Here is a 17,061-nt window from a genome sequence, read left to right on the forward strand (position 1 = left end):
TTTCATTTGGAGCCAGCATCTCCTGGATACCCCCTGGGGCCTTGCCAGTCCATTTTGCCCTGCTTGAAGGTATTGTCCCTGTATCTTGCTGCAGGTAGCCTGAGCCAGGCCCTTCCCCTTGGCTAGGATGGAGAGCTTCTTCCATTATTTTCTCAATGACCATCTCTTCCTTTTGTATTCGGGCCTCAGCCCTCTGAGATGGGGAACTCCCAGAGTTATTTCAGACACTGGGTCTCCTCTAGATTCTTCATAACTTCGAGTTGCTTCCTCTCTGCAGCAGTTTTCTCTTCTAGGAAAGCTTGCCCTTGTTGACCATCACATAGTGTTTGGCCACTTGTCCCAACCATTGTCCCATACCCATCATCTAAAAGGAGGATAATACGGCACAGCAAGGGCTAAATCTAACTCCCTTTAATGGTTTGATGTTCTATACTGTAAACCAGTGGTGACCTATTATTTCTGCCTGAGAACCAGACACAGTTCAAAAAGGTCAAGGTGTTGCAACAGGTTGGAACAGCTTTTCTGTCCTATTCCTCCTCTTTGTGCCATCTGATAGGTTAGAACTGAAGCCACGTCCACATCACCCTGCTTGAGAATTTTCTCAACACAGATGTGCATAGAGTTGCCATAACCTGCGCCTTCCCCATATACCTCTGTAAGAGGAACTTGAGATGAGAATTATTTCAGGGCAAATGGTGGGAGGTGTTGGGGGGGGGGGGGGGGAGATGCCTATTCAGCCTTCTCTTAAAGACCCCCAAGGTAGGGGAGAGCACCACCTCCCTTGGAAGCCCATTCCAAATTTTGGCCACCCTTACCATGAAGAAGTTTTTCCTGATGTCTAGCCTAAATCTGCTGTCCGTCAGTTTGTGACCATTGTTCCTTGTTACTCCAAGAGGCGCCCTGGTGAACAGAGCATCTCTGATCCCTTGCTGCGCCCCCTTAATGAATTTGTAGGTGGCCACAAGATCACCTCTCAGCCCTCTCTTGCAGAGGCTGAAGTGATCCAGGTCCCTCAATCTCTCATCGTAGGGCTTGGCCAGCAAACCCTTAATCATATGAGTGGTCCTCCTCTGGACCCTCTCAAGTCTATCAACATCCTTCTTGAAGTACGGCGCCCAGAACTGGATGCAGTACTCCAACTGCGGTCTGACCAATGCCACATAGAGGGGAAGTATCACCTCCTTGGATCTATTTGTCATGCATCTGCTGATGGATGATAAAGTGCGGTTAGCTTTGCTGGTGATTTTGTCACACTGACGACTCATGTTCATCTTGGAGTCCACTAGGACTTGGAGGTCCCTTTCCGCTGCTGTGCTGCTGAGAGGGTCACTTCCCAGCTAGTAATTGTGCTGGATATTTTTACGCCCTAGGTGCAGCACTCTGCATTTGTCCTTGTTGAACTGAATCCTATTGTGTTGGGGTTGATTCAAACACATCTATTTACAAAAAGCCTGGCTCATGAAAACATACTTCCATTTTCTAATCAAAGCATTGTGCTTAAATGGTTGTACAGAAGGATCTGAGTTTAGAGCTTCAAGACCTATAGGGTAGAAATCAAAAGTCCAATTGCGATTTTGGATGCTTCAAAACAACACTTCACAAAATGAACATCTTGGACAGTCCCCTGTTTGAATGTGGTGTCCAACAAACAGCACAGCACTTAATCGAAAGCTGCAATCTTTACAAATGCCCAGATGGGGCAGATGGAAGCTGTACGTTGAGTGATAATACCAGAGTGTGGCTCATAGATTTGGAAGTTGATGTCTTATGCCATGAGAGAGAGAGAGAGAGAGAGAGAGAAGGTAGGAATTTGTTTCAATAAGTTGGGAGGACTGGGGGTGAGTGGGTCACCTATTAATTGTGCAGTTTGGAAGATAACACAAATGTCAACCTGTTGAAAGCCCATTTAAAAGCAAGAAAAATGAGAGCTTAAATGGGCAAAGGACTTAAGAATGTGTTTTGGTTATCCACGTCACAGTGCAGATATCTGGGATGAACTAGTGTGAGAATAGCTTGGTTATGTTCAGGTCCAGCTTGATACCAAGCAAATAAAAATCAGCAAATGGACACCCAAGACATTTGAAGTTGTGCCTTGTGCTTCAGAGCTACAATGAGTCTTGTTCAGCAGCACAGCAGAAGTGGCCATTTGGGACAAAGTTAGGAGCAGTAGCTCCTGAATAGGAGAAGCATGGGTTTTAATTGACCGGATGAAATGCCTGAAGCTTGAAAGCATGTTAAGTATATTTTGTAAAACAAAGCACTCTGGCAGTAATCCAGACAAGCCTAGTTAAATGCTGGGGCAGTCTTGTGAGAAAATTGGCAATTTTCTTATAAGAGAGGCCTGCTACTTTATTTAATGCAAGCCAGGAAAGAGATTAGCAAGTTCCTAAAGACCTTCTATTAGTTAGTACAGACTCCAAGCCATGGGGGGCAGCTTGACACTTCCCTAGCATGCACACAACTCTTGGTACATTAGAAAAAAATAATAAGGGAGACGGTTTCAATTTCTGCATTTCATATTTAATTACAAATGTTTAATTTGTAAAAAAAAATTTTAAAAAATTAAAGAGGATGGAGCTGGACTGTTCTTGGTGGTGGCAGATGTCGGAACAAGGAGCAACAGTCTCAAGTTGCAGCAAGGGGCGTTTAGGTTAGATAGTAGGAAGAATTTTCTCACTAGGAGTGTAGTAAAACACTGGAACAGGTTACCCAGAGAGGTGGTGGAAGTTTGGAGGTTTCCAAAGCCCAGCTAAGACAAAGCTTTAGCTGGGATGATCTAGTTGGGGTCAGCCCTACTTTGAGCAGGGGGTTGGATTAGATGACCTCCTGAGGTCCCTTCCAACCCTAACTTTCTATGATTCTGTGAATTCAGAATTATAATTTGGCCTCTAATCCCTCCTCTTTCTTCTACAGAATGCTTGGCCCAAGGAAATCAGTTAGCCCTAAATTAAAGCAAACTGGCAGTAGTCCAAAAACTGTGTTTGAGAGCTTGACTTGCAATCTGAGCAAGAGTTCTGGGCAGCTGAAATAGATTTATTCATATGAAGTTTGTTGATTGAATAATTGCACTAAAGAGACTTACATTTGCATTGTAACTTGAATGAAACTTATTTATAAATAGTGAAGCATGGAATAATGGAATCATAAGAAAATAGGACCGGAGGGGACCTCCTGAGGTCAGCTACTCTAGCCCTTGGCCAGAGGCAAGATCATCCCTATCCAAACCAGCCTATACAAATCTTTTTCTAACTTATTTTTCTAAAACTACACAGTCAGTTCTGCCTCACAGTCACAAGGCATGACACCTTGACATGCTGTAGGCAAAGCAGGGGGACTATGGTGGCTAGTGTCCCGCTGCTGCAAAGATTGTTAAAATAATCTCAAGAGATGCATGAGGGCCATGCCCCTGGCTAGGGAAAGTTTAGAAAAAAAAATCCCCATACTGTACCCATCCGACCATGGGGTAAAATTCTTTTCTTGACCCCAAGTGGAGGAGCAAGACCCTATAGACAGGAACCTCTGGGTTTTAGCCTCAGCAGAAACATTGGCACACCCCAGTCTTGGCTGCAGCCAACACTCACTGGTCCTGAGGAAGGCAACCTCCCCCCACCAGCAACATGTAGCAACAACAGTGTGGGGTGAGGTGTGTGTGTGTGGGGGTGGGGAGGGGGGGGGCAGCAATTCCTTCCCAGCCCCTTACACCAACCAGCAACGCCCAGAAGCATGGGAAGCACCCATAGTATAGTGTAGACAGAGCTACTCCTAGATCATGCCTGACCAATGGCTGTCCAACTTCTTGAAGACCTCCATAACTTCCCCAGGCAGTCTATTCCACTGCCTTGCTCTTGTAACAGTGAAGAAGTTTTTCCTGATACTGCGTCTGAACTTGCTCTGCTGCAGCTTCAACCACTGGTCTACATCCTACTCTCTGCTGCAAGAGATAAAAAATGTTTTTCCTCTTGTTTATGGCAGCCCTTCAGGCATTTGAAGACTGTTGTCACGTCCCCTCTTAAGCACCTTTTCCACCAGCTAAACAGGCCTATTTCCTTTCACCCTCTCTTTAGGTAGCTTGCCTTCCAAACCCTTTATAATTATTGTCGCCCACCTCTGGACCCTCTGACTTCATGTCCTTTTTAAAACGTCTAGCTCAGAACTGCACACAGTACTTTAGATGAGGCCTAACTAGTACTGAGTAAAAAGCACTATCATCTCTCATGTCTGCACCTGATGCTTCTGTTGATGCAGCCCAAAACTGTGTTTGCTTTTTGTGTAGCTTCCTCATGCTGCAGGCTTATATTGAGTCTGTGATCTACCAAAACTCCTAGATACTTCTGCCATGCTGCCATCCAGCCAGGTGTCACCCATTTTGTTTTTGTGTTTTTGATTGTTCTTGCCGAAGTGTAGCATCTTGCATTTGTCCACACTGAACTTCACCCTGTTAACTCCAGCCCAGCTTTTCAGTCTGTCAGGAGCTGTCTGAATTGCACTCCCTGTTCTCTAGTGTGTTTGCAGTCCTTCCCAGTTTCACATCACCTACAAATTTGCTTAAGAAGCCTTTCATTCCTCTAGGGCTGGGGTCAGCAGCAACCGGAGGAGCTGCCACCACCTGGGCTGCCTAGAAACGGAGTCCAGCCATGGAGCCACCCCAGCCCCAGGGGCAGTAGGACACCGTGGGCCGGGCCAGACGGTGCCTGGGCCAGGCAGGACTGATGGAGCTGCCCCAGGCTGGTCAAAGTCCCTCTGCGGGCCAGATCTGGCCTGTGGGCCGTATTTTGCCCACCCCGGTCTACCCAATAGTAGTTTTGTGTAGCCTGCAGTTCTTTAATTTGTTTGAGAAGCTTGTCCCCTTCCTTATTCAGATAATCCTGTGATGAAGTCCACAAACAATCTATCCATTGCATTCTGGTCATCTGCACATAAGTAGTTATTTATCAAAGGAAGAGATCAAGTTTTTTTCCATGCTATTTGTTCTTAATAAATCTGTGCTGGGTGCTTGTGATCAGCACTTCCTTCTCCAGATGCTTGCTAATGGACTTTCTTGTGATATATTCCAGTAGCCTCCCAGGTATCAAAGCGAGGCTAACCAGTCCGTCGTTCCCCAGGGCCTTCTTTTTGCTTTTTTTTAAAAAGAGGCCCTTTGTTGGCCCTTTTCCTGTCCTCTGGTACTGATCTTGTTTCCCAGAACTTCATAAATATTATTGCCAAGGGCTCCAAGGTCTCCTCTGTCAGTTCCTCAGTGCCCTAGGATGAAGTTCATTGGGCTCTGCTGACTTGAATTCATTCAGACCCATCAAAATTCTTTATTTCTTTTGTTATTTCATCCTTCAGCTTGTCTCTTTCTTTATCCAAATAATCCTTGTTAGCTGTCTGGTTGCAGCCTCATTTTTTTGGGTTAAGATTGAGGCAAATAAACCGTGGAGTAGCTCTGGCTTTGCATGTTCTGTTAAGAGTTTGCCCCGGCTATTTAATGATGGACCCGTAGCTTTGGTCTTTATTTTCTGGCCAACACGTAAATACTTTTTCTTTTTGTCTTTTAACTTCCCTCGCCAGGTGCAGCTATTTTTTCCCCCTTTATTTTCCGGGGTTTTTTTTGTCCCTGCTAGTTCTTGTGGTTTCCTGGCTGCCCATCTTTCCATTGCCTGTATGCTTTCCTTTTGCATTTCAGGCATCCCAGAAGCTACTTGTGCAGCCACTTGGGCAGACTTTTGCGTTCCAAATTCTGGACATTCAGACAGTCTTGCCTAAACTTGGCCATTCATATTTAAGCTCACAGTTTAATTTCAGCTCATGTCTCTAAAGCAGACAGTTTATGTTACAGTTGCAAGGGCTGTCCAGGAGCCTCTGCTGTTGAGTTGTACTTGTGCATTAAAGACAATAGAATGTGAACAAAGCTTCAAAACTTTGCTATGTAGCAAGTGGGCAATATTGTGTTTGGTCTTTATTGCATACAGGACTCTCTTGTGTTCCAGTTCCCAGTACATGTCAGGAAAACAATCGTTGTGGAGAAGTTTGTTCATGTATAATTTGTTTACCATCTTTAACTCAATTCTTAGAATTTAAAATTGATCTAAAAGCATATGAATTCTAAACAGATAAGTGTGCCATTTCATTTCCTGCTTTCTGATCATGTTAAGGAAGAAACTGATAGCAATTGCTTTTAAACTAAATCAGCGCAGAAAATGAGTGTGTTTTATGGAGTAGGTGTAGATTTAAATCAGTGCTGCGATGTAAATGGAAGTGCAGTGCAAAAATGGAGAAGCCAAAGAGCAATCAACTAGAGAAAAAACTGGAAAATTGACATTTTGTCAATGGTTCTTCCTTTTGCCTTCTCCCTATTATTTATGTGTTTGTTTTTTAGGACTTGCTCCTGAGGCTAACAAGTTAGTAAAGGCCCTGAAAAAAATGCCGATGATGCATGATGCTGCATATGCTCAAGAAACAAGACTTTATGAAGTCCATAAGTTTCCAGATGACACCCTGGTCCTTCCGTAAGTACCTGAGACGAAAAAATGTCTTGCTTAGTTAGAGACATTTGTAGAGTACTCTGAAGCCTTAGCATGGAAAAGTCTTCTGGTGTTCCTGTGAAATGAACTCGGGGTCAACCAAGCTTTTCAGAGAGTAAATAAGCCCTAGGGCTTAGAAACAAAGGGCATCTTCAGACTATCCTCACTGTCTCCTCTCCAGGTTTGATATAAATGGAGCATGGCCAGGAGTGGGTATTGTCGCTGCCGAGAGCCGCGGCGCGGGGTTCGGGGCCTTAGGAGCCCTAGTCGGCGGGCGGGTACTTGTGACGCTTGGAGTGGAATCAGGTACTGATGCGTTTTGATTGGACAAAAAGGTTGTTTACTTACACTGCTCGTACAGTGCAGGTCAGATGCTTGCTTCGGTTACAGTTACAAAACTTGGGTTGGGCAGAAATTACAAAGTTGGTTTGGTCGGTCTGCAAATGTGTTCGGGGTGTTCGGGCCGGCAGTCGTCTTACGTCTCAGGTGGGGGTGTGCTAGACCCCCTTGGGTCGGTGACAGGGAGTCCTTAGTGGTTGATCAGGCCACTAAGTTCACTCTGAAACACGCATGGAGTTTGCTAGGCTCCACAGTGTACTCAGAGTTCTCCACGAGGTGTGTGTGGAGTTCTCCAACTTGGGCGGAAACTGCTTCAACCTCTTATATGGCTAGGAAGCCAATCGCTGGTTGCCACGTAGGAATAATTTAAAACTGGCCAATAATAATGTGAATTTGCACATGAGTGGCAGGAACTTTTTTCTAAACTGTAATTTTCCACTACTGTAGCATTTGGTTACTGGGTTCAGGCATAGCGGAATTTTCCTCCATGACCTAGTTACTGCCACCAGAATGATTGACAGCAAAACTATGCCATACGTATCGAACCCATGGAATTTTCCTCTGTGCTATGTCATTTCTCCTCTGGGCTATACCAATTCTCCTCTGGCCTATACCAATTCTCCTCTGGGCTATAGGCATCTAATTAACGGATTCTGACAGGTATGAGAGCTTATTTTCCTGAAGTGCGACTGAGCCCTTTGCTTAGCTGTTCAGACATACGCTAGGTTAAAAGAGACTTCACTAACAAGCATCTGAGATTAGATGTGAGATATTCACATTTACTTTTGTTTCCTCCACCCCATGAAGAAGTAAGAATCCTTTGTGTATAAATGTCTCTAAATGGCCAAGCAATTCTTCAGCAGGTTCTTGCCTGGAGGGACACTGCAAGAAAATTAAGTTTTTTAATATTTGAAAAAATGAACTAAAATAAGATTTATTCAGGTCCTATCTTGGCTATTTCACCAGTGTAAATAATAGCTCAACAAATGTTATCTGATGTGTTTTAATACCACAAGATAAATCACTACAGTGGCTTTTTGTAAATTGGGAGTTAACAAAATATATTATTTTGAAACCAGAATGCCAAATCTCTGTTTCATGTAAGAGGCTTCCAGATGTGCCCCAGTTCCACCTTGCTTGAGTCTCTGAAAAGCCATTGACACTTCTGTATCTGTGACATGCCTTTTATTATCCCTGAGATTAAGTCCACACAAAGTGGTGAGAGGGATGACCCAGCCACCCCTAGTGTTAAGTTTTTTTTCAGGGAGTTGCATAGAGTAGAGGAGGATTTCATTTGCCGCCTTAGATCTGGGTGCTAAATATACAGCCCATGGGCTGGATGTGGCCCACTGAGCCCCACCATCCAGACCTTGGTGCTGCTCCAGAGTCTGACCGGGCCCACATGGGGAATGGTATGCACTTGTGGCATGGGGCCATGGACCCCCTCCCCCTTATCTCCCCCCTTCCCGAACATACTGGATCTAGCAGCTGTTCCAGCCAGTCTGGGACCCATGCTGCAGGCGACAGGGATCCCAGAGTGGCTGGAATGGACACTGTGAAGTATGATCCAGCCAGAAAAGCAGCTGCGCCACATGCTGTGGCTCCCCCAGTCAGACTATACCTCACATGGCACCTGCCCTGGGACATGCGCTACACGCTGTGTCCCTCCAGCTGATCTGGGACCTGTGCTGCATGCGATGCACACAACGTGGGTCCCAGTCTGGGTGGAGCAGTCACAGCCCCAGTGCGGCTGGTGTGAGCACCGCACATGGCACAGTCTGGGTGGGGCAGCCACCACATGCAGCACAGCTGCTACTCTACTCAAACTGTGTTGCACATGGTGCCCGTTCCAGTTTCTTTGGGGTCCGCACTGCATGCAGCATGGGTCCCAGACCAGCTAGAACAGTCACTGGACCAGGTATACTGGGAGGAGGGGGGAGTGGGTCCACGGGCCCAGTCCAGCCTACACACCTGTCCTATGCCACTCATCTGGCCCGGGAGGCTGGATGAGTTTGACACCTCTGCCGTAGGTGAAATAGGATCTGACTTATAATGTGTACTTACTGATCTGCGTGGCACATAATACAATTGCTGCTAGGTGCCAAATGCAGTTACCTTGTCAGTAATTCTCAAAAGTAATTTTGATAATTTAAATCAACCACCCTAGTCGTTGTAGGTTAGAAAGCTTAGTCTTACTCCCATATGTATGTTTAGCCCATCTGGGGTGCTCATTTGCTACTATACTAGTATATAATCAGTGTTAACTGTGGATACAGTATACAGCATAATGTGAATTATCTCCACCGTATGTCTGAAGAAGCAGCAGCTAATTAATGCGACCATACATTGGCTTCATGCTTTAATTCTACAGTCCCTGCTGCTGCTGCTTAAAAACCCTAAAAAAGCCAATTGTTTTTTTCACCCCTAAATTTATGCAATATTATGGTAATGAGAGAGAGGCTTTATAATTAATCTGCATTGCTTCTTAACTGTTGGGCAATGATTAATAAGCTTATAGGTTTTATTTAGAGGGCAATATGCTAATTTGATATGTTCCCCAGCTGTGATGAATGACTGCAACCCTGTAAACATTTTACATTACACAAAGAAAGTGGAGTGTATTTTACACAGTATGTCCAGAGTAAATAGAACTGTGGCTGTTTTGCTGCAACAGTGGAGATTTGAACTTGTTCACTGAAAATCATCTTCAGAGGAAAAAATAGGAGATCTAGGCTTGGAAGTAAAGCAAGACTTTAGATTTAGTCATATCTTTGTCATAAGTCCTTAAACATTTGAAAATATCCAGAGCAGGCAATAGTGGAATGAGTCTATGGTCAACATGATCTTTTTACAGGGTTTTCCCCCACAGAGATATTTTATTTAAGCTGTTTTAAGAAAAAGGGATCTCTTACTTGTAGGTGATTTTTGAAATACTTTATAATTGAATAAAAAATTATTTAGAGATACTTTTAAGGGAGTTGAAGTGGTGAAACCACATTAATAGGCTTTTTGAGGTTGAAAGAGCATTTTATGTGAAATATATGAATTAATAAAAAAAAAAATCAACTAAATAGTGCAAGTGGTTTTAAAGAAATCTGATGAAGGGCCTGAGTGGATTGCAAATTAAAAATTCTGTTTTGTTCTTTTGACACATTTGATTGCTGCTTCATAAAACTAAGCAAAGCAATATTTTATTTGCTGTTATCCTTCTTATGTTGTCATGATTTAAGAAAGATTTAAAGTAGAAGGTTGAGAAACTTCGCAAGATTTGGGGAGGAGAAAATGGGAACATTTTGTGGACTTTGTATATCAATGTGATAACCATAGTGTATTGAAACGGACCATTTTGTGACCTAATGATTTGTTTTTATGGAGGCGTTTCCACCACTAGAAAGAGAGATGACTGACCACCTTGTCATCCGTCAATGGCACTGAAATGTTTCCTTTTTAAACAGTGCTGGTTTGTCCTTTGTGCATGTGTGTAAATATGGTATTTAAAAAGGCAAAATCTTATATAAAATGAATTTCTTAGCTACGGTATGGCAGTTATGTATGAATAAAAACATTAAGCAGATTGTTTGAACATTCATGCTATAAGCAATTAAAATATGCAGACCAACTTCTGCTGTGATGACTATATGAAATTAGCTGATTAATGATGGATCAATGCCAGCTGGAGATAATTGGCTCTTCCTTGGGCATATTTCTATTGTTAAAATATATATTCAAGAATAGTACACGTTATTGTTTACCCTTCTTCCCATCTGTGCGTTGTTTGCCTTTCTAACCTGTAAGATGCTTGGAACAGGGACTATCTCTTACCATGGTGTTTTGTACCGCACCTTACACAACACGGTCCCTGATTTTTATTGTAATCTTTGTGTGCTATCAGACAAAGATTGTTAAAAGCTTTGTGAATGCCAAATATGGCAGCTGATAATTAACTCTTCTAAATTTGTAACAATTGTTAGACCATAAAAACTTACTGAAACAGAAATTCATAGTGAGTTGCTTATTAAGAAATTCTCAGATTCATTAGTTCATAGATTAAAACCAAAAAGAAGTGGTAATCTGATCTGCTTTATGGCAGAAGCCGAAAACCTCACCCAGTAATTCTGTCAAACCCACAGCCAAATGGCCATTCATATCTCTAGCTGCAGAAAGCTTGGATGTATCTGCTTGGAAGAGAAGATATCAAAAGCTATTCTGGCCTCTGTTTCTACAGGCTTCTTGCATGTTGGCCATCTACCGTTTATGAAGCTACTTGAAACTTTATGAATCTTAGTAAAATGAATGTCCATGTTTTCAAATGTTTGGGGTTCTTGCTAGTTTAACCTTATAATTGAATTTGAAGTTTCTTTCAGGAGCTTTTAGTACCATGCTCTCAGCTTTAAATTTACCATCATAATTTTTTTTCCTCCCTCTTTCCTTTTGGTTTCATAATCTTGTTCACTTCCTCTTGCATCCTTATGCCTTCCCACCCAGCTAATCCTAGATAGGGCCAGGTCAGGAAGAGGTCTTATGTGGGTATCGCATCCTATTCTCTGTTAATTTCTATGATTTCTGCTGGAGTAGTATCTCATTTTTTGAATAATTTGGATCTGCAGGAGAGAAGCTTCCTTCCTGAAAACTTGATTTGGGCGGGACTGTGAAGAAAGCATGTTGGGGGGCATTCCCCTCTTCTATCTTGTGGACCTCATGCAGACCATCTGAGAGAGTCTTTTTTATATATAAGGGGCTGAAGAGATGAGGCAGATGTAGTGCTGTACTTGAGTAAGCGCATTAAGCCTCTAGCTAGGGTTAGGAAGGTCCTCAATGCTACTCCAAAGCCCTGGGTACACCCTAGGCACTGGGAAGCCTTGTGGTTTTCTTCCAGCAACCTTAGGAGGATTTTAAAAATATTAATCAGTTTTAGAATTAAAGTTTAATAAGCCAGTCTTCAGGCTAGAATACTAGATCCTGGCAAGATAAGTCCAGTGAAGTGGGTTCTTATCTTTTTGTCCTTTTTGCTTTTTACTGTAAAGAAGATTCTTTGTTGTAAAGTGCTTCCCCCCCTGCCCCTTTTAAATACATTTGGGTCACTTTTAATTCAGGAGCTCCTATTTAAAGTACACCTTGAAATTGGTTCTATTAGCATCCCCTGATATCCCGGGTAGAAGGCAGGGTAGATTTGCAGACTAACCAAAGCGTGTGTGTGATTTTTATTTATTTATATCACCCATTAATATATAAAATTATTAATCTCTTTTGCAGATCCTTATTTTATATATAAAATAAAATGTAAAAGCACAAGCTTTCATGAGCTGAACCTCACTTCATCAGATGCTTTGAAAGAACATGCAAAAACCAGAGCATAAGGAGAGAGAAATTAGAATATCCTAATATGCCAATGTTCATTAGACTCTTACGGGATGGAGTGAAGAGGCTAATAATTGGTAATCTATTCAATGAAAGGCTAGAAGAGAGTGCATAGTAGTTTGGTTAACTTTTTTTCATGTTTTTATTCTTGACAGTCTCTCTAAACAAAATAAACGAATTGTCTACACAATTAAGGAACTTTCACCACTGCTTGATTCTTCCAACATGACTCCAGACGATTGGGCTAAAATTGCAAGGTATCTACAGGTACTGCAACGTGTGACTAGTTTTTATTCTTTCAATAATAGATTGCTGTTTTTGTTTCATTGTTTAAAAGAATTTTAAATATTATTTAAGTATTTTTAAATACATTCTTTATACTATTGTGTATCTTTAGTGCTATGCATTTTCTTATATTGTTCTCTAGATGTTCTGTTTCTTATAAAACACGAACAGAAAGGTTCATACTAAGAGCATGTGTAGATGAAACGGGGGCCCTAAACTGAAGCGGTGGGTGTTTAAACCCACCGCTTTAATTTAGCATCATTGAAACCTCTGTGTCGTGCACACACCATGCACTTACCTGCCTCTCCGGCAGTGGGGAGGGAGGGCGAGCTGCCAGCAGGCGGAGCGATCCCTGGGCTGCAGGGCAGGGTGGGGCTGGTGCTTCCCTCCATGGCAGTGGTGGGTTCTGCCACAGGTGGCACCTGCCTGCAGGCACCCAGCTCAGGTGGTCCCAGGGGGCACCGCAACCGCAGAGGGAAGCACTGGGCCTCTGCACAGCTCATGCAGACAGGCAGGCTTGGGGGGGAATCAGGCTCGCTGCTTTTCTTGGGTGGAGTCTGCCTTTCTGGGCTGCTGCAGGACTTCCTGCAGAGCCCCTGAGTGTCACGGAGCCTGGTGCTTCCCTCCGCGGCTGTAGGAGCAGCAAACTAAAACTCCTTGGAGGAGTTTGCTGCACCCCAAGTCATTTAAGGTGCGTTAAGCTGCCAAATTTCCTACAGCGGCTGGAATGAATGCGCAATATGCCACTGAGGCGTGCAAATGCCAATACCATTAAAGCGGTGCAAAAGTATTTAGCCCTTTTAAAAATGTTGTGCACACGCCCCTCGTTTCATCTACACATGGCCTAAATATGGACTGTGCAAATAAGTCACAGGAGGATTTTGCTTCATGAAAATATCACAGTTTATTTTAATGTTTGTGTATGTGCAGTCATGACTGAAGAAGAGTTTTATATGTGTTAATTTATGCATTTTATGCCATTAATTGAAGAACAATAATGTACTTGCTTTGGTAACTGGACGTGTCTTAAAGCTTAAAATTTAAGAACATTCTTAGATTAGGTTTGCTAACATTTAAAAGGGTGCTGTGCAGATCAAAATCATAAGTTCTAATGGATTTAAATGAAAGATGCTCTTTTGAGGTCTGACATTAATCTGTAATAATTCTGCAGATTAGTGAAATGGGCAGGGAACATTTAGCTTGGGCACAGAAACTAGCCTGATTAGCTTCATTTCTGGAATATGTGAAAAATACTACTGCAGCTGTGTTTCCAGTACTGTATAGGACCAAATAGGTAGAAAACCATAGAAACATATTCCACATAGGTAGAAAACAAAAACAAGAAACCCAAAAAGCCAGATTTATTAACTGAGTGAGTCTGTGTGGTTATCCATTCTCTACTTCAATCCCCAAATCTAAATCTAGCATTGTCTTTTAAGGAGGCAGAAATTCTGCAGCACACGAGTCAGTGGAAGCATGAAAGTGGTGTAAGATGTAGGAAATCACACGATGAAAGATGGACAGACTAAACTTGTGAAAATCCAGCGTTCTAGTCACAATGCAAGTTGTGTATAAACTCCCCTTCTTCACCATTGTGGTAGCACCAGTGCAATCCCACCAACAGTGTTAATGCTGCAAGTTCTGCTGAAGGCAGTTTTGCCAGTGCAGCCTGACTCGAAGCTGGTCTTGACAATTGTGGCTGGCAGTTGGGCTGCAATATCACTACCACCAAGGGAGCTACAGCAATATTGGGGAAACTTTTCAGGAAAAAAAACCTTGTTACAACAGATTTAGTCAAGATAAGAATAGAAACGTTACATCCCCCCACACCTGCCCCACTGTCGTTGGAATCAAATTTATTTGTGACTTAAGTAACATTAAGGCATTGGCTCATATAATGAATAGGTGACCGTTAGAAGTCCCACTCTGGGCCAGCCCACAAAAAATGTGTGTGGTTACAACTCCCAGCAAGAGAACTGGCTTTGCAGGTCAGGCAGAAACAGGTCATCCTTCTTGTCCTGGAGGTTCAGAAGCAGTGCTGCGTAGCAGGTGGCTGAAGAAATTTCTTTACTGGAACAACCGACTCTGTTACTTTTCTTTTGCACTCTGGGTTTCGCTTCTGCATTTCAGAAATTGATCTCTTTCAACAGCGGTCCCAGCACACAAGGGAACTTGACACCACAGTTTTGTCTTTGTATAGGGACCTCTTAAATTTCATATTAACTTTAATCTCTGCTGTTAACAGAAATCTTTGTGAAAAACTGATCTCCATCTCTTGGTGGTCACTTCTATCCCTTCCCTAGTTATATACAGATCTCTTTTCAACTTCCTTACTGACTGCACAGGACCACGTGGTGGAGATGTATAATGTTATCTTCTCTGCATAGTTAAATGTTAGATGTACAGTTTACAGGGCACAGCGATGGCACGCTGAGGACTTGTCAGAGGCATCCTTTGGTACAAACATCAGCCTAAGTTTGGCATCACAACATGGTGTTTTGTACCCCAAGATACTTCAGACGTTTTCCAAAAAACTTCTGTTTCCTTCCAAGTTTTGCTTGTGCAGAACCACAAACAGCTCGTCTGAAGTCAGAGTAATGCGCAATGGTGCCTTGATGAGTACTTGGAGATGAGGGAACAGATAGCGTGTCTGTTATGGGGAGTGTTAATGTAAGGAGAAACTAAAGTAATGATTGCTTTTTCTGGCATTACAAACACAATTTTAAAAAATCTGATTTCATTTCATGAAAACAAACAAGGATGCTCGCACTGAGGTTTGTGCTGCTGCTGGCACAGAACCTAGCAGAAACCAAAAATAAAACCAAAAAAAAAAAAAAGAGGGGAGGGCAAAATTAACAAAAAAGTATTTTATGTAGACACAGGTCTTAAAATAATGGAGAGATTTGCTCTCCCTTTCTTCCCAAAAGTTAGCAGATACATTAATCCTAGCAGGTTCTAGTGCGGAGTGCATTTGCCTTCACGTCATGCCTCTGCAGATCAAAATGTTATGAGAGGGGCTTTACAATAATTTGCAGAAATCATTCTGGTTGAATCCCTTAACTCTTTAAAGACGTGCAGAACTCTTAGGTCAGAGATGATTCCTTTTATCTGACCAACTAAGACATAGCACAAATGCTTTCAGTCCATATTAGCAATGGCAAATAGCCCTTTTAGTGAGAGTTCTTTCGGTTCTTTCTTAACTATGGACCTAGAGCGATGGTGATGATATTGTGGTTTTTTTCAAGTACTTTGCCAGAGACTTTAGACTTACAGTAACATGGCCAGTGCAGAGCTAAACAAGATTCAGCAGCTCTTGTTAACTTCTGAACAGAAGAGGGCTCTCTTACACTGGCAATGTGCCTGTTTCCCAATAGGATTAAACAGGCTCTTTTCTGTATGTTATGATAGCACTGGTTTGCCTAATCTGTTCCTGTAAATGGTGTAATCCCTAACGTAAAAGCCTCAACAAGAAATCAGACTATACTACTAATTTGCATATGTTAACATTTTTGTTTAAAGCCATTGCTAAGCTTTTCTTAATTAGCAGTCTTCTGGTTTAAAAAATGCTGCATTAATATGTATACAAAGAAGAATCTGTCTTTGACTCTTCCATAATTAGAACTACTAGATCTTATGCTTATTGCCATATTAACCCTTAATTATGTTAAAATGAAAACATGGACATCTTTAACAGGCAAGTGTGTATGTGTGCATTATATTTTTTAAAGGAAGAGCTATGTTCATCCGCATTGGTAGAAGTAAAGCACTACACACCTGGTTTGGATCATTCTAATTGTATTTAATGTGAAAAATGTCTTTCCATCTTCAGAAATACTATGAGCACTATGACGGTTTTGTGATCCTTCATGGAACAGACACAATGGCCTATACAGCATCAGCGTTATCCTTCATGTGTGAGAACCTGGGTAAAACTGTTGTTCTGACAGGATCTCAGGTAATGATTGTTCTTAATTTTTCCAGCGCGCATGTGTAAAGTGCACGGCATCCTGATAAGACATGTAGGGGCAGATCCTTAGTTGGTGTGAATTGCCGTAGCTTCTTTGAAGTCGATGACAGCTGACGGTTCTTACCAGCTGAGGTTCTACCCAGTTTTACCCCCAGTCATATGTTATAGCTGAAACCAGATGCTTCAGAGGAAGGTGCAAGAAACCCTGTAGCTGGCTATTGTGTAATATCCCATTTATATGAGAAACATCTTCCTAACCCCAGGCTGATAGCGGTTTGTGTAAGCCCTAAAGCATGAAGCCTCATATTCCTTTTATAAATTGTTATCCTGTCTTATGCTGTTGTGGGTGCATTGTTCTCATATTTGAATGTGGATTATTCCCCATCTCTGTTATGGAGACAAAAGCCTTAATTTCTTCAATACGTTTTCCATTTTTTTTCTTTTACTTTATGGTTATGCCTGTAGGGTGTTTGTGCTTCGTTAGTACTGAAAGATTATACTCCATAGAGCATCTAACAGTGGTTAGGAAATGACGTGACTGTGCCCAATGCCAAGGGTGAAATCAGTGGTATAACGGGGACAGGGGCAACTGCCCTGGATGCCAGCTTG

General features: G+C 42.5%; 1 protein-coding gene across 3 annotated transcripts in view; it reads left to right on the forward strand.

The window, feature by feature from the left end:
- Positions 1–17,061, forward strand: part of ASPG (asparaginase) — a 109,509-nt gene that overhangs the window by 43,685 nt on the left and 48,763 nt on the right. For all 3 annotated transcript variants that reach the window (XM_025197212.1, XM_025197214.1, XM_025197213.1), the window contains 3 exons: positions 6,359–6,488; positions 12,356–12,467; positions 16,315–16,440. In XM_025197212.1, the coding sequence (XP_025052997.1) occupies positions 6,403–6,488; positions 12,356–12,467; positions 16,315–16,440 (324 nt within the window). In that variant the 5' untranslated portion in view covers positions 6,359–6,402. The remainder of the gene's footprint in view (positions 1–6,358; positions 6,489–12,355; positions 12,468–16,314; positions 16,441–17,061) is intronic.

Source organism: Alligator sinensis, unplaced genomic scaffold (assembly GCF_000455745.1).
Source record: "Alligator sinensis unplaced genomic scaffold, ASM45574v1 scaffold85_1, whole genome shotgun sequence".
In the NCBI taxonomy this organism is placed as follows: domain Eukaryota; kingdom Metazoa; phylum Chordata; order Crocodylia; family Alligatoridae; genus Alligator; species Alligator sinensis.